At 38.0% G+C, this 21,943-nt stretch overlaps 1 protein-coding gene across 1 annotated transcript in view; it reads right to left on the minus strand.

The window, feature by feature from the left end:
• Positions 1–433: 433 nt before the first annotated feature.
• The window catches only part of PARP8 (poly(ADP-ribose) polymerase family member 8), a 143,347-nt gene continuing 121,837 nt past the window's right edge, over positions 434–21,943 (minus strand). The window contains exons 15-26 of the mRNA XM_005422032.2: positions 20,604–20,696; positions 14,600–14,725; positions 12,911–12,976; positions 11,567–11,634; positions 11,213–11,261; positions 10,386–10,498; positions 10,144–10,216; positions 9,147–9,216; positions 7,045–7,121; positions 6,017–6,086; positions 2,440–2,524; positions 434–1,811 (exon numbers count right to left, since the gene is read on the minus strand). Of these exons, the coding sequence (XP_005422089.1) occupies positions 1,709–1,811; positions 2,440–2,524; positions 6,017–6,086; positions 7,045–7,121; positions 9,147–9,216; positions 10,144–10,216; positions 10,386–10,498; positions 11,213–11,261; positions 11,567–11,634; positions 12,911–12,976; positions 14,600–14,725; positions 20,604–20,696 (993 nt within the window). The 3' untranslated portion in view covers positions 434–1,708. The remainder of the gene's footprint in view (positions 1,812–2,439; positions 2,525–6,016; positions 6,087–7,044; positions 7,122–9,146; positions 9,217–10,143; positions 10,217–10,385; positions 10,499–11,212; positions 11,262–11,566; positions 11,635–12,910; positions 12,977–14,599; positions 14,726–20,603; positions 20,697–21,943) is intronic.

Genomic DNA, 21,943 nt, shown 5'->3' on the forward strand with positions numbered 1-21,943 from the left:
GCAGTCACACAACCTATGTCAGTCGTTACGCAGACAGACAAATTTCTGGAAACCTCTTTGTTTCAAGAAGTTAACCTGTGTCCCAGCATGAAAGACAACAACTGGAGTAGTGTTTCTCTAATTTAGAGGTCCACCAAATGAGAGCGCAAGTCAATAGAACTAACACCAAAATGGGGATATGCAAACAGAATTTGCTTTACAAGTCTGGATAACTTAGAAAAATTAACACTAAAGCAAATAAGTGTAGAATGCTAAAATACATCCCATGTATGCTCCTAGGCCAAATACCACTGTTAACTTGTAGGGCACTTCAACTGCAGCAAGTAATACAGGAGTGTAGCATGAACTAGAAAGAAGGAATCATCCATTACAGCATATCTAATTCAGTTCTCTTTAAAAGAAACAAACACAGCTGTGCTCTCTTGTGCTGTTATTTGGTGCTTTAGTATCTTTATTATGAAAGTAACATAAGAGAGGTTTCAGTCTATTTTTGCTTTCTGAGGTGGCTCACAGAAGTTGCACAGATGGGAAAGTTCAACTGCTCTCCATATTCAAGGGTGTGATTGATGCTTCAGGATAACCACCATGAGGGCTGCCAAAGGCATTCATCAGGGCACAGGATATGCTTTTTGTCTTGGAGACTGGACCCTTCTCTATCTGTGTTGCCATCCTACTTACTTGGAAAAAACAGTAATTAATTTAAAAGACAGAGATATTTAAATTGATTTCTTATAGCTTAGAAATTAACTAATAAAACTAATTTACCAAGACAAAAATCAGTAGAATTTTGCATTTGTATATATTTTCTTATGTACCAACAATCAATTCAACCATAAAAGCCTTAACTCAGCACATACTTGAAAATTTGTGGATAAATTTCATCACAGAGCAATTTCACTGAAGTTAAGATGCAAACATTAAAAAACCTTGTTGATCTAATGAAATTGTAAAATTTAGTATATAAAACCAAAAATTCTAAAAAGAAAATTAAAAGCTTTAGGTGTTTCTGAGGCTTGTACAGTTTAAAAAATACAACTGAGATGCTTAATGGGTAAGACAGTGTTCCAGAGAAAATAAAGAAAGCTGAACATATACCATCACATTCATTTTGCTTTGTTGCACCCAGTAAATAAAAAATGCATTGTTGTTTTCACCTTTGAGTCTAAATTCTAACTGCATTTGAGTAAAATAAAAAGAATCAAAGACAGCTGCAGGTAACCAATCTCTTCAATTTTACATATTCCAGACAACCTTTTATTGTGTTTTGATACGAGAATATTTTACTTATTGCAAAGTATCCTGCATAATACAGGTGCTCCGCTATAAAATCTTCTCTCTTACTTGTAATTCAGTCATTCTAAATTTAAAATACCAGTATACAGTACTAAAACTTCCAATTGAAGTTTAGTATAAAAATATCAGCACAAAAGTCCTTTTTAATGTCTGCTTATTGTGAGCAACCCAAATGCCTATTTAATTATTAATTGTTTTAGTATAATAATAGACTTTGCACCCCTACAGTTGCTAATTGATATCATCTCAGGTATTTTGATGAGATACGAAATACTAAGTAAGAAAACAGTAAGTATTCAAATGGTTAATTTGCTTAGTGTAGTAATAATAAATTAGTTTTTTGCATCTTCTTCAGTTCAAAATCCAGCTTTGAGACTGAGGAAGGCTTCACATCAATTAAATAAGAGTGGTCCTTTTAACCAGTAGCAGTTTGATTGCCAATGACTCGAAGAATCTCTTTATGAATGTTTGGTTCCTGTGTATTTATACTTGTATCACCCACTTGACCATCTTCATAACTAAAAAAAAAGGTACAGAAAATAATATCACATTAGTGTTTAATTAATCTATGTAAAACATCAAAAAAATCTCATTCTCTAAGTGCTTATTCTGTATGTTCACATGTTTCTACTGAGGTGCTCTGCTATGCTTCATCTTTATATGCAGACCCTAAACTCTGGAGAGTTTAGGAGGTGGTAAGGCTGCCATTGTCACTGAAACCCTGAGGCTGAATTAGCCACTAGGACCCTAAGGGGACAAATATTAGGTGAAAGAGGGAAATGCTCACAGCACAGACAAGAAGCCTTTAATGAATTTCTCAGCCTAAATATGCACAGCCAAACAGAAATTGTGCTTCATGATACATGGACAGACTTACTATAACATGAAGTAATGCCATTGAACAGGAAAAATAATGAACTCTCTGTTCATTTGTATTAAAGACATTTACTAAACTTACTAAACTTCTGACACTAGCTTATTCGTACATTTCTAGCACAAGTAAGTACAATAAAAGATAAAAAATGAAGGTATACTGAATAGAATTAGGAAGAAATGTCTTTTATCTACTTTAATTACAACTGTGGAAGGAAACACAAGAAAAAGGTCTAGTATGAAGTTAAATGTTAAGAAAAGCTTTGTACTCACACAAAGAAAAATCTTGTACACACGTGATCCGTGTTGGGAACTACCCATATCTCCCCATGTTTGTGCAGATCAGGTGAGGTTATCACTATCAGAGAAAGAACAAATTTCCTAGTGATGAAAATGTCTGGAAAACACTGCTCTAAAAGATTTTGAGTTTTATATATCTTAAATTGTCTTTTGGGAACTTGCAGCTTTCCTCTACATGTCTGTGCTGCAGTGCAGATTTTGAGTTGGCTGCTAGTACAAAAACGGAGATGAACTTGATTCTTGTTTCCAAAATATACTTTTCCGAAAACACAGATGTTTGATGTATGGGAGAAAATTGTTAAATTGAATGAAAGCTTAAAAATGCACTTATTAAAACCTGAACTTAAAAAGCCATAGAATCACAGAATCACAGAATTTCTAGGTTGGAAGAGACCTTTAAGATCATCAAGTCCAACCCGTGTTCTAACACCTCAACTAGATCATGGAACCAAGTGCCAGATCCAGCCTTTTTTTAAACACATCGAGGGACTGTGACTCCACCACCTCCCTGGGTAGATGATTCCAGTATTTGATCACTCTTTCTGTGAAAAACTTCCTCCTTAATTCTAGCCTGTATCTCCCTTGGTGCAGCTTGAGACCGTGTCCTCTTGTTCTGCCTGTTGTTGCCCGGAGAAAGAGACCGACGCCCAGCTCACCACAGCCACCCTTCAGGAAGCTGAAGAGAGTGATAAGGTCACCTCTGAGTCTCCTTTTCTCCAGGCTGAACAACCCCAGCTCCCTCAGTCGTTCTTCATACAGCTTGTGTTCCAAGCCCCTCACCAGCCTTGTTGCTCTTCTTTGGACACGCTCAAGCATCTCAACGTCCCTCCTAAACTGAGGGGCCCAGAACTGGACGCAATACTCAAGGTGTGGCCTCACCAGTGCCACAGGTGCTCCTCAGGGCTCCATTCCAGGGCCAGTTCTGTATCAGTGCTGGAGGTGAGTGCACCAGTAGCAGGTTTGCTGATGATGCAGACTGGGAGGTGCTGTGGATAATTTTGAGGTACAAGAGGCCTTGCAGAGGGGTCTAGATAGATTGGAGCAGTGAGCAATCTTAAATGGAGTGAAATTTGTCAAGTCCAAATGGTGGATTGTGCACCTGGGAAGGAGTGACACCAAGCACAGGGGTGAAATGGAAGAGGGGTGGCTCAGGGTGGGTCAGCAGTGCCCAGGCAGCCCTGAGGCCAAAGCCCATCCCAGAGCACCGAGCAGGGCACGGCCAAAGCCCATCCCAGAGCACCGAGCAGGGCACGGTCAAAGCCCAGCCCAGAGCACCGAGCAGGGCACAGCCAAAGCCCATCCCAGAGCACCGAGCAGGGCACGGCCAAAGCCCATCCCAGAGCACCGAGCAGGGCACGGGGGCCCTGCAGGTGGAGAAGGATGGGAACATCCTTCAGTGCTTCCTGAGGAGGGAAACAGCTGGTGGGAGGGCTGGAAAACATGTCCTGGACACTAATGGAGGGGTTTGGCTTGTCTGGTTTGGAGAAAAGGAGGCTGAGGGGTGACCTCACCACTCTGCAGCTTCCTGAGGAGGGCAAGGGCACAGGGAGGTGCTGAGCACCTCTGCCTGGTATGCAGGGACAGGATGTGTGGGAATGATTCAAAGCTGTGTTGGAGGAGGTTGGGACTGGACATTTCAAAGTACTTCTTAATTGAGAGGGTGGTATGCTGGGTTGGACTGGGGTAGAATTAATTTTCTTCCCAGTGACTGGCAGGGGGCAGGTTTTGGATTTGTGCAGAACACAGTGTTGACAGTATAGAGATGTTTTTGTTATTGCTGAACAGGTCTCACACAGAGCCAGCCAAGGCCTTTTCTGATTCTCATTCTGCCACACTCCAGGAAAGCTGGGGATTACTGGGAGGCTGGGGGGAGACACAGCTGGGACAGGTGACCCAAGCTGACCAAAGGGATATTCCAGACCATGCAACATCATGCTCAGCATACAAAGTGAGGGAAAGAAGGAGGAAAGGGGAGAGATGGTGTTGGTCTTCCCAAGCAACCTCTACATGTGATGGGGCCAGGCTCTCCTGGAGATGGCTGAACAGCTCTGTTGGAAGCAGTGAATTAATTTCTTGTTTTGCTTTGCTTGCCTGCAGGGCTTTTGCTTTCCCTTTTAACACGTCTTTATCTCAAGCCATGAGCTTTCAGGCTTCTACCCTTTGGACTCTCCCCAGCCCTGCTGGGGGAAAGTGAGTGGCTATTGGGCTTGGATGCTGGCTGGGGTTGAACCGTAACAGCTGGTCAAACTCTGGCTTCCTACAGAGTGGTTGGTGTGCCCAACCTGTCAGTGTTTAAGAGGCATTTAAACAATGCTCTTAATGATATGCCTTAAAGTTTGGGCAGCTCTGAGTTGGTACTGAAACAGCCTGGTTTATTTTATTCTAACATTAATGTAAGTGCATGTATATTCAATTTTTATACTATTTCTTTCATAAATTGCAATTTTTAACAAACATTTCTTGCAATTAATTTTACATAAAATCTTTATTAATCATCTCCCCTAAACCACCTTCTTACACAGAGAAATGAATATGAAAGCTGCAAAATGTATTTTACCAAATATTTGAAATTGACTCTTATAAAATTGGTAATCCATTAATAAGTGCAAGGAAAGAAAAACATGGATGAAAAGTCCTTGTGAAAGATGTAATTTACATTTAAAAATTCAGGCATTAAAGGCCAATTAATTAATATTGTTCCATACGTAAGTTTTAGAACTAAAATTCTGTATTTTCTGTACAGTTCAAATTGCATTTTCATGTTGACTGACACATCCTTACTTCTATAAAGCTGAAAGATTCTATTTTTAAATACTACATTTTCCACATTCTTAATTTTCGCTTTTTAAAACAAACAAATGCTCAAAATGATAGGCAAATTGGGGCAAATTTCTAAGACTAGCCCTTAACTACAGGCATACTTCTTATTCAAATGTCAAATTTGTTCTTAAAACCTGCTGAGGTTTCACTATTATTAACAGAATAGCCAATTCACTATTATTAACAGAATTTCACTATTATTAACAGAATAGCCAATTCTTTCAAGAATGACTGTACTCAAGCATTAGATTTTAACTTCCCAAAATTTCTGAAGCAAACAAAGAGAAAATACTGGTTGCCAGATTATCTATATGCTTGTTTGAACAGTGAAAATTTTTTGGAAATTCTGTATTAAAGGTGTTTTTTCTTGACTTTCATGTGTTTAAAGCATTTGTCAAGAGCTTGCAAGAAGTCAGTGCTACAAATAAAGGACATGACTTTGGTTTTCTTGATGGTTTAGGAAGAGGATCACATTTGAAACACAGACCTGATGATCAGTCACTATATGTATATGATATTCCATGACAATTCAGCATCTGCTACAGGTTCTGTTCAAAGAGGGGAAATGTTCTTACTGAAGCATAAAGGTCAGCTGTTGAGCAGGTACTCCTACACCTACCAGTATTTTCTTACCTAAACAACCAACTAAAGCACCCACTGATTTTGCAGCCTGTAACCTGTGCATCCTGTGGCCATGACTAAAGCAGCTTCACAAGAGCTTTCAGCTTACCTTCACATAAGGCTATGCATTTTAAGTTACGGCTTTGCAAAAATTGCGACTGCTGTCCTTTCTTCTGGGACTGAGATGTAAAAAAGTGAGAAAATAGAATTAGCGCAGTAAAACAAACAGAGACAAAAAGCAACAAAGGTGACAGCTGCTATTTTCAGTGATTTATTAATGAAAAATGTAGAGGCACTCTTCCTAAAATGTCTCTATTTTATTTCTAAATGTAAAAGAATTTATAAAAAAAAGCCCCTATTATTTATTTGCATTATTGTAGGAGATATTTGAACTCCTTTATCCAGAAAAACAATATCCAAAAGTGCCTAATTATTAAAAAATTAAAAATATTATCAGAAATATCAGTGTTACTGAAAAACAAATTAACATCAGGAAAAAAAAAGGAAAAGAAAGGTAAATTTAGTCACTAATTCTTTGGTCACTACCCTGATATTTTATTTTCCTTCCTACTTCTGAGAGCTTCTATTGGGACATGCCAACTACCTTCAAAGGCAGATTATTCTGTAATTTGTATGTACTAATCATGGAGACAGATATAAGATAGTTTCTTGAAATTTAGCCCTGTGCACAGATGCTGTGAGTTTGCTTTAGATACAGCAGAATTGTAATGGTTCAACACGTAAAATTTGTGAGAAAGAAAAGAATTACTTGCTATAAGTTAAATTCTGCTCATTTCCCAGCAATAATCATTCTCAATTTCTTTTGCATCATTGTTCTGGAAGTCTAAAATTCAGAAGGGAAGGGGTTGCTAGGGGCCGTAATGCAACCTGTATTTCATCTTCATTCTCTTCCTAAATTCTTCTTGGAAAAGAACGGCACAAGGTCTGCAATACGCTCCATAAATTTTTACTAGAGCAGGTGAACTGTATTTGATATTTGCAGTCTCTGAAGTTGTTGATTTCATTCAATGCAATAATAGTGGTAAGTTGCAGAAAGGAAATATTACCTCTCTTTCAGCTACTGAGTTCCCAATAATAAATCCCACAAGTCTTCTAGAGACGGTTGATGTACCATACCTGCGATGTATTACTGCCCTTACTGCCTGAAGCTGGTTCATCTTTAGCTGACACCTTCTGCTGCTTCTTGTTCATCCCTAGGAATATTAAAATCATGTAAGATACCTTGGCCTGTAAATACCATAAAAAGCAGAGTTCAGTATGAGAATGGAAGAGGTAGTACAGTGAGAATCACAGTCTGTCTTTTGCATGGCACTCAAAAAGCTGGTTAACTCTGTCACAGAATATCACAATATAAATCCTGTAAATTACAGGTGCCTCTGCATGTATTGCAAAGACTTTAGCAAAGTCAAGTTAGCATTAAGTAGGTGCAAAAGCAGATAAACCTGAGCTTAAATGCTACTGAATTCAGATCAGGAATATTCTTATGTGGTGACTTAATGGGGCTGTAGGTCAGCATGTCCTCAGTCCACTTGACCCTATTCAGGCTGAAGTAAAAATCTGATTACTGTGGGTGTGAAGGCAAAAATCATGAAAGAAAGAACTTTAGATATACATCTTTAGCACTTTATGGAATTTTATTAAAAGTCTAATTAATTTGTATGAATAGGCAATTTAAGTTCTGAAATCTACCTTGGTTTGATCTCCTTATCTACACACAAAATATTAAATTATTAGTCAGTCACAATTGATCCAATTCCATCTCAGAAACTGAAACATCTACATTTGCCTCAGATTTCATTCATATTGCTCATGTTGGTTTATATAAAATTCCTGTTTTGCATGATACTATGGGCTTCCCTATGAGTTTCCAGCATCCTGTATTTCACAAAATCATGGAATAGTTTGGGCTGGGAGGGGTTCTGAAAGATCATCTCATTCCAACCCCTCTGCCATGGGTAAGGACACCCATCTTCTGCTAGACCTGGTAGCTCTGAGCCCCATCTAACCTGAACTTGAACACTTCCACTATTTGGTGCTTTGCAAATATGACTGAATTATGGCAAAGCTTAACTCTTTGAAGGAATGTGTAGGACTCCTTCATCAATGTGAATGTGCAGGCCTCCTTCATGGTTTTTACTGGCATCAAGGATTATACACTTCAGTGGAACACAAGCCTCCTTTCTGGAGGAGACAGGATGGAAGAGGCCAAGACAGGCAGAGAGAGGAGCAATAGCACATTGAAGTTGACAGAGCAGTATTGTCCAAAAGGAAAGACACTTTGTTAAATAAGGATACTTCAACCAGCACATTTAGTGAGACCTAAGAATCCTTCATACTCATGTAATCTCTGACAAGCTAAAAGTGCATCTAGATATAACTGATGTTGAAGTTCCTCAAATAGTAGCTCAAAAAGCTGAGCTCCTAAAACATGAGCTAGAAACCCTGAGTATCAGAAAGCAAACCAAAACTCTCGGAATCATCTACACGCACATGAACACACATTAAACTATATACCTGCACTTTCATATGTGAGGAAATGGTAAATGCTACACACCTAAAGAAGAAAGTCATGGTATTTTAAAATCCCTTTGATTTCTCAATGTACATATCCACTGTCTGGTTTTTAATATGCTTTTGTTTATTATTTAATTCTTACATGGAAAACTCTGCACAACTCACTTTAGGATTCAATAGTAGAACAAATTATGTTCCTTCTCAGGCTAAAATAAACACACTAAACTGTACTTTCTAATGTAATCTTGACATGGTGATACTTGGGAATACTCTTAAATATACAGTTTTGAACATTATTGATCAATACTTGTTTTGTCAGATGAAGTCATAAAAGACCATGAACTCATGGGTAAAGTTAGATGGAACTTAGGCAGGTATTGACAAAAATCAAAAATCAAAAGTTGGATTTCAGCTGAATCATCAATACCTACTACATATAGCATTCAGTATTAGCTAATATTTACTTCAAGCACAGCTTAAGAATTCTAAGCACATTGAAAAATAAGGACAGCGTTTAACACAGTAATTTTCCATTTTCTTATTATTTATAAAAAAGAATAATTCTCTTTTTGGAATAAATTGAATCATGGTCAATGAAGATTAAATTGAATATAATGTTTTAAACAGCGAAGCTATAAGAAGAAACAGCAGAATAAAATACGCCCCTATATTTGTTCAACTTTAGAGTGATCTATAAATATCACCTGAGTAACCAAATGATATGCTTGACAATGGACTAAGGTAGATTCCACTTCCAAACATTGCACCATGGAGCTGAAAAAGAGCAGAGTGATTACTTAGCATTAATTTGGTTACCTGGATAAAATAGTAATAATTACAGGAACAGATCATATCTTAACATGCTTACCCACCTTACTAATTTATTTCGGGTAATTAACAGTGTTCAAAGAAGTGTTTTTAAAAATCATGCCCAGAGTATAAAACTATTTTATATATATAACCTGGAAATTATGTCCAAACAAAAAACCAGATGCCCACACAAAATTTTACATAAGACTTATACATAAAATTGTGGTTTCTGTTTTTAAATCTAATATTACTATGGAGGATGTCTACAAGGAGTGTTTCTGTACTTGACCAAATATGCCCTGGGATCCTCTTCCAAGGTACATGGACTCAGCTCTGGGGAGAGCTGCTAACCACAATGCTAAAATACTCTGCATTAGAGCTCCCCAGTCCCTCTGTAGTGCCTACTTTGCTCTGCAATAATTGTGTCCTGATGATTCAGTCTGAGAAATTTGCATTAGATCCCTTATGGCCAGCACACTTCATGCTTCCATTGCCAAAGAAATCAGAGAGGCAGACAAAGTGCTGCAAGCCCAACTCCTGTAACTCTAGCATGTTTCTGGATCCTAAGACACCAAGACAGTTTAGGCAGCTCTGACTTTCACTTGCAACTGCTTTTAAGCAGTACCAAGCGAAGCCTCCTAGAGGTGCTGCTCTGCAACATAAAACTGAAATACTGATTCCCACAAAGAGATTTTCTAGACGTTTTAGCAGAACATTACTTCATCTTAATTGCATCAGAAAAGTAATTTTCACAGGAAACAAGATGATATTTGAAATTATCCCTTCTTCTAGCTATATAGGGCAACCAGAATGAAACCCCCTGAAAACTTGCCAAAGGTAGTATGTAACCAAATGTGCACAGGTTAGCTAAAATCTCTTTTGTTTATTTACCTGCAGCCTCGTATTGGAAGCAACAACTAAGCCGTTCCTCAGGATGGAATGCCAATTTTCAATGTGTGAACCACTGAATAAAATGAAAAAGAAAGCAATAAAATTCACAGCATAAAATGCAAAAATTACATCAGAAACCTTTTAAAACAGTAGATTCACAGCTGCAAACCTCAAATGCCAGAAGTAAAAAATATAGCATGGCATTTCAATAACCTTTGGTTATTAGGAATATATGTACTCACTGAAATGCAAAGGTACTTCCGTAGAGATTTTTAGCAGCTCGGAAATTGGATTCTTTGGCTGGTGGACTGCTGAGAAGAAGGAACTGGTGGGGAGTGTGCATAAACTTCAGTTGCTGTCAAATATAAGAGTGCACATGTGAATAGAAGTTGATTAATATGAAAGTATTGTAATTCTCTGATGGCAATCCTTAAGGTATCATGCTTTTCCACACAATACATGACTGCATCTAAATAACTACATGAACTAAGTTGAAACTGGTCTCACTCCCACAGTTTCAAGCTGAAATCAAATAATAGAGAGTGACTTTCAGTTTATGAAACATATGGAAGTTTTTGGAAAATTTAAAATGGCTTTAGTAATTAAACTGAACCATTTCATCATAGTATTCTATCAGAGCTGACTTTGAATTAAGGTTATTTGGAAGGTTGCATATTACTGCGCCCTTAATCAGAAGTTACTTATATGTGGATCTCCTGATACAGCATGTTTGTGTGCACTGCTTTCTGTACAATTCTGCATCTAATATTCTATATGGTAAAAAAACCAAAAAGTGGTGTTTTTCTCACCTAAGCCCAGATGATTACAAGGTAGACACCTGAATTTGAGGTATGCACCTCAAATAGGTTTTTTATGAACATTATTCCCTTGACTTGTTTCAGATATTCACATGCTTCTAAAAATCAGGACCTAAAACTGCCTTGTCTGTTAAAGGAGTCCATGCAATCAGTTTGAATGCATACACCTACATTTTGCTAGTAAACTCCCACCTAAAATGCTAATGCATAAAAAAGATCAGAAAATAATAATAAAACCCACAGACACTTACTCTATTCACTGGTAGCTTCACAATATGTGATCTATTACTAGATATAACCCTAAAATAAGAAACAGATGTATTAGACGTAGTAACCAAACCAAACTTAAAAATATGTTATGAATGGCCATCACAAAGCACCCAGCTGCAGGCCTCTAAACCTATCAGATGGAAGTAGGCCAAAAATTAACTAGAAAATGAGATCAGATGACCCAGATGAGGTCCAGAAACAGTTCAGAATAGCTGCAGTTGAAAATACCAATGTTAATTATTAGGCTGACCTTATACCACATTACACTGGTCAAGTGATTATTCATTACAAATGATAATTTAATAATTATTATCTCATGTGAATCAACTTTATACCATTGTAGAAGAGGATGTGCAAGCGGGTCCTGTTTATCCATCTGCTTCTTTATTTCCAAGTAAGGTGCCTAGAAAAGAGAAATTATGTTATTTCTACATTGAATTTTTTATGTTACATTGCCCATGATTTCATCTATTAAAATGAATACATTATTAGTCTGAAATCACAGCTTTACTGATATGCAGCATAGTAGAGTTATAAATGTGTTTTGACAACAAGAATTAATATAGCGATTATTTTCCCTAGAGTAAGATAATAAGCATATAATTAGCATCAAAATGACTATATTATAGCAAACATTGGTGATCATAGGAAGAACAGAAGAAGACATCTATTTTTGTGTGGCTCTTGATTAAGGAATTGGGACTTTACCAAATTAAGGCTCTCAAAGAAACCCAAAATAGTCCATTTGGTGTTTTCAACTGTTTCAAGGTGTAAGTGCCATGTCATATTATAATTTCTTTAAAAACTGTTCTTGATTTTGATCACAATGCAAAGCATCCCTTTAAAATTCATTAGTCAAGAATTATTTTAACATTTGAAAAAGCAGAACTGTAATTATTTTTTATTTTTAAAAGACATCATAATAAATCACAGAAACACCTGATTTTTAAAATTTTTACAAAATGTTACATAAATTAACAAAAAAAGTGAGTTTTAATTTTCAATTTATTTTATTCCTCTCTATATATTCTTCACTCAAGAATCCCAAAGTATTTTGTTAATACATAGAGCAAGATTAAAAACTGTTCTGAGGATGCATTTATATAGCAGTTGGAAAAGCAAGATATATGGAAGAGATTTAAACAACAATTTATAATCAGCTGGGTTGTTTGGAAAAGGAACATAAAAATAAACAGAAATACAACCACCAGATATACCATGAGAAATAATGACAGTTAACCCAAAAGACCCAACCCTCCAAGTCCCCAACTATACTTAGTTGATAGAGAATTTTGCTATAATAGAAATAAATATCATGTCATTTAGAATACTACTCAGAACATTGACACAAGATCAATTTCTTTTGCTTTGGAAGTGAAGTCTCTGGCTTTGACATTTCCAGAAAGGTAGTGATTGGTAATTGTACCTCACTACAATGTCTCATTCTGTTGTTATTATCTCTCATTTAAACTTCAAAAGATCTGAGTTCTACTTCATTACTTTTATTTAATTGGCATTAGGGATAGGTTTTGTTATTTTGAACAAACATTTCAATATCATTACAGTTATATAGGAAAGAGATGATACTATTGACTTCCCAACCCATCATTGGCAGGCAATATAAACATCTTTCAAGTTTTAGAAACAGTGATTAATTAGGTAAATATTTTTACATTTACCTGTGTCATCTCTCTGATGGAAGTGATACTGTCCAATGCTTTCATGACTCGGTCATAGTTCTTCTTCTGATGTGGCATAAAATACACAAAAAAGTTCAAAGAGAATTAGTATTTGGCTCTAAAAAACCTGAATTCTTTGAGTGTGTATAAACTAAAGCGAGGAGAAATGTTGGGCAAAACAATTCTTTCAAACATATCAAACCATTAACTTTCTTCAACAGACTGTCATTTATCATCCAGAAAAATTCCTTGAAAAAATATTGTTATGATCTTTCTTCTTTGAATTTCACTGGGATCTCCAAAACACTCCAAAAATCAGATTATTTTTAAACAAATACTTGTAACTAAATGCAGTTATTTGGACAACATGCTCTTGAGGCAAATAATGCAGTGACCCAAACAGATTTTAAATAAAATGCATATAAACAGCTGTGTTTCCTTTGCTAGCAGGTCTATAAAACTTCATAGATCCTTCAGTGGTCCCTCTGTCTCACCCTGATCTTTGCTGACCTGCTGCTTGGGAGCCACTACCTGAGTGAACTGAGTGAACAGGCTCTGAGCAGTCCATGCTCCACCACTCCACAGCAGCTCCACTGCTCCCCATCTTTGGGTCTTGCCAACACATTACTGAACACCTCAGCCTCTCCTGACAAAGAACTCTAGCTAGCTGGCCTTTTTCAGAAAGAGAGAGATGCATCCCAGCGCAGGACATGACGAGTTCTCCTCTATGCCTTTGGGGAGATGGCTTTAGGGAGATGGAATATTCACAGCTGGAGGGCATTCCTAAAAGGCAGCATTTGGAGCCCAAGGAGCAAGTAAGGCAAGCACAATTCTCTTTATTTCAAAACTGATGCTTGTACAAAACTCACCTATTAACATCTCATAAAATTACATACAAGGAAATAACTGTTTGCCATGAGAAAATGAGATGACAGCAATGACACTTCTAAGAATGAAAAGATGGACTGGAAATCCCCTGGCTTACATGACCTCTATCTCTCAAAGGCCATCTTTCTTTTTGTGTCCAATGTGCACACTGAGAGAAAAACACTTAGAATATAAAATTTTGCATCCAGAATTTGTTCCTTAGAAGAGTTTATTGGCTTTAACATAACCTACACTTTTGTCATGGTTTAAGGATGGTATTCTCCAATATACAGTTCCCATTGAGAACTAGCACTGCTCCTGTCCTCTTCCCACTCCTCCTTACACTCCCCACCTGCTATGGGAGAGAGAATTGGGAGGCACAAAGAAAAAGATCACAGGTCAAGGTAAAAACAGTCAGCTGGAAACAGCAATGAGATAAGAAAACTAGCCACAAACAACATCCAACTGCTCCCTCTGCCAAGTAAAATGGTAACTCTTTTCCCTCTTTTCCCTGGAAGAGACTCCTGTCCCCCTGCTCCAAGAAATGATGTGAGGTGGTACAGAATAACCTCTGGGTCTTAGCCATACCCCATTCTGGCTACTGTAAAAATTAACACTGTCCTGGCCAGAACCAGGACAAGTCTATATTCAAGTACTTTCTCAGAGACAATAATAAAAGATGCAATGTTTTGAAAACACACTTGTGCTATATTCTGGAGCTCTATCACATAATAAAGGAGACTCCTTCATGAGAAGTCTTTGCTTTGAAATCTCATGTATGACTAAAACCAAGTGATGACATAATTAAAGGTAGCTACTTACCCTGGGGTTAAAGGCCAGCATCTGAGGATCATTAGGATCAACTACAGAAGGGTATGGCTCAAAAATGACAACTTTCCTAGGTGATTCTAATGCAGACCGACACATAGATACTAACAGATCAACTACCTGGGGATAAAGAAAGACATATTTATTATGTTTATTCAAAATAAATATTTTTATAGTGTATCTTCCAGTCCACCTTTTTTTACACCTTATAGATATATTGTATTTCATTGTTACCTATATTGCCCAAACTCTGTTATCCACAGGAGATAGTTCAGGACCAAATTTTTTCACTGACTTCAACAGAGTTTGGGGTCAGCCATGGCTTATTATTCCATGTGTATATACATAGGACCAGTATCTGGTCCTAAAAGTATTGTAACTTCAAATATATTGCTTGAAGTGTTGCTTTATCTTGTGCACACATGTGAATTCCTGTATCAAATTTATTCACCAAGGAAGTGAAATTAGTGTATCTCTGTATAGACACGCCAGTAAAAACTTTGCTCAAGAACAAGGAATAGTCTGTCAAATTTGTACCACTTTCTGCTCTTCTCCTGAAGACTGTAATCACAGAAACACTTGAAAACATTGCTTCTGCTAAACCCATAATACTGCAATGCTTTAACAGTCATCTGCACAGCTCACACTGGGGCATTCTCTTCTTTCCATCCTGCTATACAAAATTACAACACTTCTTTGATTATCTTTGATTTTCACAATTTCCCCACAGGATTGTGCATGTAATGTGCACATAGACATGTGTACATAAGTAAATACACCACTTAGACACAGATTCCCATGTAATTGTTTCAAAATATGTAATTCAGAGGTTAAAAATAGAATACAGCAATAACAAAAACAAGAGAATGCAGCTCTCTGGCAGCTGTGAAATGTAAATTCAGCTCATAATGAAATCCAAAATTGCTACATTAAAAAGTAGCTGCAGATTAACTCATTTCCTTGTGTTTTTTCTGTGCCTTCTGAAGACATTCCTGTGTGAAAATGACTTTTCCACAAAAGAAAGGAAAAGCTGAGACAAGCTGGAGTTAATAGGTATTCCTGGTTCCTCCCACAAGTCCACATGGATCAGATCTCATCTCACAGCTCACATTCATCTAGACGATTTTCTACATCTGTCATTGTATCTGATCATTTGGATGGAAAAAAATTACGGTCCTTTAGAGAACCAGAATGAAAATAAGAATAATGATGAAAGGGGAAAAAGAACTGTGCTGTGGTGAGTCATATAGCTGCCATTCTCCTTCTCTGCTCCTTCAGTATTAATGGACAATTTTCTCCATCAGTTTTAATATATTCTGTTAGTTCCAGTTACTAAATATCTCACATATATTGAAAAATGAAATTACTTAAATAATGATCCCTTCCCCAATTGTTCTCTGATTACTTTCCAGTTCATACAATCTGTATGTGAGATGAATGTTTAGAAATAGGGCATATGCACCAGCATTTACAAAGGAGATCAGCAGCCAGATCAGGCAGCAGACTTGCCCCTGTGTAAATGTATTACTGTGGAACTGAGCATGAGTTCACCCTGCTTCTGAGAAGCACTTCTTAGTCTGCTGTCACAAAACACTCCTAGGGAAGAGCTGTTTGAGTCCCCAGATCCTTTAATGCAGAGACTCAAAGCTGTCTTGCCTTATGATTTGCATTATGGGACACTGCCTTAAAACTGGCACAGTTCTACTCAGACATCATCCCTAAGTCCTCCTTTAAACAAACTGTTGACTCCTAGATTGTTTCCAACTCTGCTTTTTTTTTTTTTACACCTGATTTCCCCTGAGATCATTGTTTTGAGTTGATGCAATGCAAAACAACTTAAACTGGGAGGTAAATCTAATAGAAACCCTATAATAGAGCCTTGCATATGCATTCCTTGGGAATAGGAAATGCTGTGGATCTAGCAGATGTCCTCAAAACTGGGTGTGAACTCCTCAATCGGAGGTACTGAATAAGTAAGGATTAAAATAGCTGTGTGAAGGACAAGACAACACTTGCTGATGACAATTCCTCTTCTGATATCAATCCCTCAGACAGGGCCTCTCACTCTCAAGAGACTCTTTAGAGCGAGTAAGAACTATCAAGAAATCAGTCATCTAATTTTCAAGCATTTTGCCTACATGACTAACACAAGGCAACCTGAGTTCAGGATGGAAAGTTTTAGAGAATACAAGCACTTATTATTAAGGAGAAGCCACTGGATTATTCGGAGTGACAAAGTAGGGTTGTGCACCTCAGGAAACTAGCTGAAAGCACAAAAGACAAAACAGGATATGATTTCTAATGATGGGAACCTGTATTTAGGCTTCTTCATTAGACAAAATGGTTTGGAGGAGGATTAATCAGACAAAATGTGAACACCTACCTTTTACTAGTCAGCCTAAGCTTGCTAGACTCTTGGAGAAATAACCACTGTGCTGAGTCTATGCTGTGATTCATACTCTAGAATTGATGATTTTTTTTTTCTGAGAACAGGAATGGGGGGCTCAATCAGATCCCATATAGTGAGCTGGCTGCAATGCTATCACTAGAAACTTAGCATAATTTAGCTACCTAGGTCCAATGGGACAACAGACAAAACCCCTTATCTAACTCTTTTCAGCACTCTTAAGGCTGTAATCGCTTCAGAATTTTACAGTAAAGCTCTGTAAATGTAGAGGTACTTCAGAGATCTACAGCAAGCTCTGCACATGCCTGCAACACTCATACTTAAATAAAACAGAGTGAGAGCTAGCCAGGGCCACCTCTCCTCTGCTTAGTCAGCTCAACTTTAAAAAGCTCATACCTAATTCTTTACTCATTTTAGGAAAGCAACCTTCCAGCTGTTCAAAGTTATTCAATAGGATCCCCTGGACAACTGTTTTCAAGGAGGAGGGAGCAGATCAGAGCTGTCAGATCTTTAAGAATGTCTTCCATAGAGTGCAGGAGCTCTCAATCCCCATGTGTCGGAAATCAGGAAAGGAAGACAAGATGTCAGCATGGATGATTCCAGACCTGCTGGTAAGACTAAAAGGAAAGAATGAAATGCCCAGGCAAGGGATGCAGGGACAGATATTCTAGGAAGAGTATAGGAATGTAGCCAGCTTTTGTCAGGATGGGGTGAGGGAGGCCAAGGTGCAACTGGAGATGAACTCAACAAGAGATGCAAAGAATTATGAAGAGATTTCTGAAGGCATATGAGACAGAAAAGGAAGGTCAAAGAAAGCGCACCCCTCTTTGAACACAACTGGGAAAATGGTAACTGCAGACAATGAGAAGGGCAAGGAACTTGACAGCTCTTTGCTTGTCTTCACTGGCAGTCTCCCCTTCACACACCTCTTGAGTTGATGAAACTCAAGACCGAAAGCAGGGAAGCAAAGTGCTTCCCATTGTCAGCAAAGATTACATTTGAGAGTCCCTGAGGAATGTGAACATAGAAAGGTCTATGGGACCTGATAAGATGCATCCCAGAATCCTGAGGGAACTGGCTGATAAAGTTGCCAAGCTACTCTCCATACTAACTCAAAAGGCATGGCAGTCAGGTGAAGTCACAGGTGCCTGGAAAAAGGGAAATATTGCACCTATTTTTAAAAAGGGTAGAAAAGAGGGCTCTAGAAACTACCAACCTGTCAGCCTCACCTCTGTGCCTGGGAAGATCATAGAACAGCTCCTCCTGGAAGCTGTGCTAAGGCACGTGGAGGACAGGGAGGAGATTCATGACAGCCAGCACAGCTTCACTGAGGGCAAGCCCTGCCTAACCAACCCAGTGGCCTTCTGTGATGGAGTGACCACATCAGTTGACAAGGGAAGGGCTACAGATGTCATTTAAATTATTTAAAACAGTCTCTCCCAGTATCCTTATCTCTAAATTGGAGAGAGATCAATTAGATGGATGGACAGTTCTGTGGATAAGGAACTGGTTGCCTAGTTGCATCCAGATGGTAGAGGTCAATGTCCTGATGGCCACTGATGATGACTGGTGTCCCCCAGGGAGCAATACTGGGACCAGTGCTATTTAATGACATAGAGAGTGAGTTCAAGTCCTCTCTCTGCAGATTTGCACATTACACAAGCTGAGTGGCGCAGCTGATGTGCCTGAAGGACAGGAAACCATCCAGAGGGACCTGTACAAGCTGGAGAAACTGGCCCATGGGAATCTCGCCAACTTCAACAAATACAAGGGCGAGGTGCTGCACCTGGGTCATGATAACCCCTGCTATCAGCACAGGCTGGGCATGAACAGCCCCAGAGCAGTCCTGCCCAGAAGGGCTTGGGGGTGCTGTGGGTGAGAGGCTGCACATGGCCCAGCCATGGCACTCACAGCCCAGAGAGCCAAACGTGTCCTGGGCTGCATCCAGAGCCTGTGGGCAGCAGGGCAGGGAGGGGATTCTGCCCCTCTGCCCTCATGAGAATCCACCTGAGCACTGTGTCCAGCTCTAGGGTCCCCAACATAAGAAAGAGCTCCAACACCTGTTGGAGCAAGTCTGGAGGAGGGCCACAAAAATGATCAGGAGACTGGAATGCCCTCCTGACGAAGACAGGCTGAAACAGCTGGGCGTGTTCAGCCTGTAGACGAGAAGGCTTTTGGGAAGCCTTACTGCAGCCTTTCAGTACTTAAAGCAGGATGACGAGATAGGGAAAATCTTTTTAGCAGAATCTGCTGTGATAGGACCAGAGGTAAAGCTTTCATACTAAAGGAGGGAGATACAGACTAGCTATAAAGAAGACTTTTACATTGCGGGTGATGAAACACTGACACATGGTAGACGCCCCATCCTTGGAAACATTCAAGGTCAAGTCAGACAGGGCTCTGATCTAGTTGAAGTTGTCCTGGCTCATGGCAGGGCTACATGACCTTCACAGGTCCCTTACAACTCCAATTATTCTATGATTCTATGATTCTAAATGTACACGCAATGTAACATGTGCCTGAATTAAAAAAATTAAATGCTCACAGGACTTCAGGCTGCGGAAGAGCTGGGGCTTCATCTGCATACCTCCTTCCATTTCTTACAAACCTAAACTGTTATCCCAATATTCAGTATCTAGATATTACAAATCCAGTGGTCTTCAGACATCAGATGAAGAGCTGCTGTTCTGATTCCCCAGTCATATTCTCAAGTGAAGAAGGTGATCTACATTGCTGCAACTTTCTACCTTTGAGGATATGCTCATGGTTGTATTCAGACACCTACCTGAATAGTTTATTTCCAGTGACTATACTCACTAGTGCTAGTTAAAGTTAAATAAACTGAAGGTTTGTTCTTCCAAAAAGCCCATGCTGCTTACTATGTAGAATAACAGTAACCAGAAAACTGGACACAAATGCATTTTCCTTAAGATGCGCAGGTTTTTCCCATGAGATCTTAAAGGGAACTTAAACGTAAGATCTTTTAACTTTTTTTTGCTAATGAAACATTAGGTTTGTGATTTGGAAGCGTAATTTAAAATACTTTAAGAAAATACTGATAGGGTTGTAACTACATCAATAACTGAATTTAGAGTTAGGAAGCAGGCTTATATTAAATTCCTGATCCTTGAGAAGAAGAAAGAACCCTATGTGGCAATATCAGTAAGGACTTTCCCACTGCTATGTAATGATGGAAACAACAGATGCTCAGTGGATCCCTGCATCCCAAGACCATGAACAGGAAGTAACTTATTAATTGCATGAGAGTAGTAATGGCTCATTAGGTGAAAATAAATGTGAATTATCTCCAAATTACAATGGCTGCCTTTATTAACAACCCAGGTGACCTAATTGAATACAACAGGGCACAAAACCACAGTTACTCTAATTACATGGAAGCAAAACAATGGAAACACCTCATTAGTACTATTTGAATACACCGTGCATAAACCCAGTGCATTTACAGCTGTAACAGTGGACAAATAAATAATACTTACCAAACAGTACTCATATGGTGCATACAAGTCAAAACATGTACTGGAAGAGACAGAGAGGACTGAGTAAACTACAAAAAACATTAGATAATCCTACCTGTGCCCCAGTTGCAATTTCATCAGCAGCTTCGTTCATCACTCCTAATGTTTGGAAAGCAAATACACAGAGTTCCCGTTCACAAACAGTGGGCTATACAAAGAAAGAAAGTTAATTTTACTTCTGTTCTAATTTGAATTCTTGCTTTTAGCATGTCATGAGCTACAACAAAACCCAAACACAATTAATTCTAATTCTTCATATTTTAACTGCAACGTTAATTTTAAATAATTAATACATATCAATTATTGAAGAAGATACATTAGAGAAACATTTTAATAACCTGAAGAGCAAAAGTGAAGAACCCTAAAAGTCATAAGTACTCAGAAGGCTAAATTTAAAAGAAATCCCAGCACTGTTACAAAACCAAAATTACAGGCATAGTACTCAAATGTTCTTAAAACTATCTATCTGAAAACTTCCTACATAATTAAACTTCATGGAGAACAAATCCTGAAGCTAATGGGAGCAGGTTTATTTTTCAAAGCTTCTTACACTGCTGTTCAGAACACACATAAAAATCTGATCTGGAAAATAAATTTTTGAAGAGGCTATTTTTAATTTTTGACAATTAAACAAATTATTGGTAGACTATAAGAAAATCCATTACATTTTTACAGCAAAAACACTGTATTTTGAAACCTACTTACTTCAAGAAATAAAGATACTTCAAGTCTTTTTTCAGGTATTAAATAATAAAACCCCCTTCTTGTTGAACCAGCTTTTGCCTATTAAAAAGTAATTCATGATGTCATCACAAATAAAAAAACGTTATGAAAACTGCGTATTGAGTGAGAATGGAACATTTTGACTTCATAAGGCAAACAAAGCAGAAACAAGTAGGAACACAGCTTTAGGTAATGAAAATAGGTATGTCCTCATGGGCTTCCTAACTGTTTACAATCCTTACAGCAACTCCATATTATTTACTGAAAGATAATTAGCAGACCAGCTTTATAAAGACTCAAGTAATATCACATCATGAATTGTTACAAGTATTCAAAATGAACGAATAGTTAAAAGAAATATGAATTAAAACCTTCCTTAAAACTACCCAATAAACACAACCTGTTATGACAATGCTAAAAGCAATAAAAAATACTTCCTGGATACTATTTATTTGAATGCATAGTATTAAATCCCAGCTCACTGAAACTTAAAACTCATCTTTGTAACTGAAAGTTCTGAGTCTAGTGATCATAACAAGCACAAAAACATTTGTAGTAGTATGCTTTGAAGTTCAAGCCACTGCCTCTACAAAGCACTTGCAGAAATGAAAAAATTAATTAAACACACAAAGAAAACCTAAAATTTAGCCGAATTCTGTTTCAGGCAACATC

Source organism: Geospiza fortis, unplaced genomic scaffold, assembly GCF_000277835.1.
Source record: "Geospiza fortis unplaced genomic scaffold, GeoFor_1.0 scaffold443, whole genome shotgun sequence".
NCBI classification, from domain to species: domain Eukaryota; kingdom Metazoa; phylum Chordata; class Aves; order Passeriformes; family Thraupidae; genus Geospiza; species Geospiza fortis.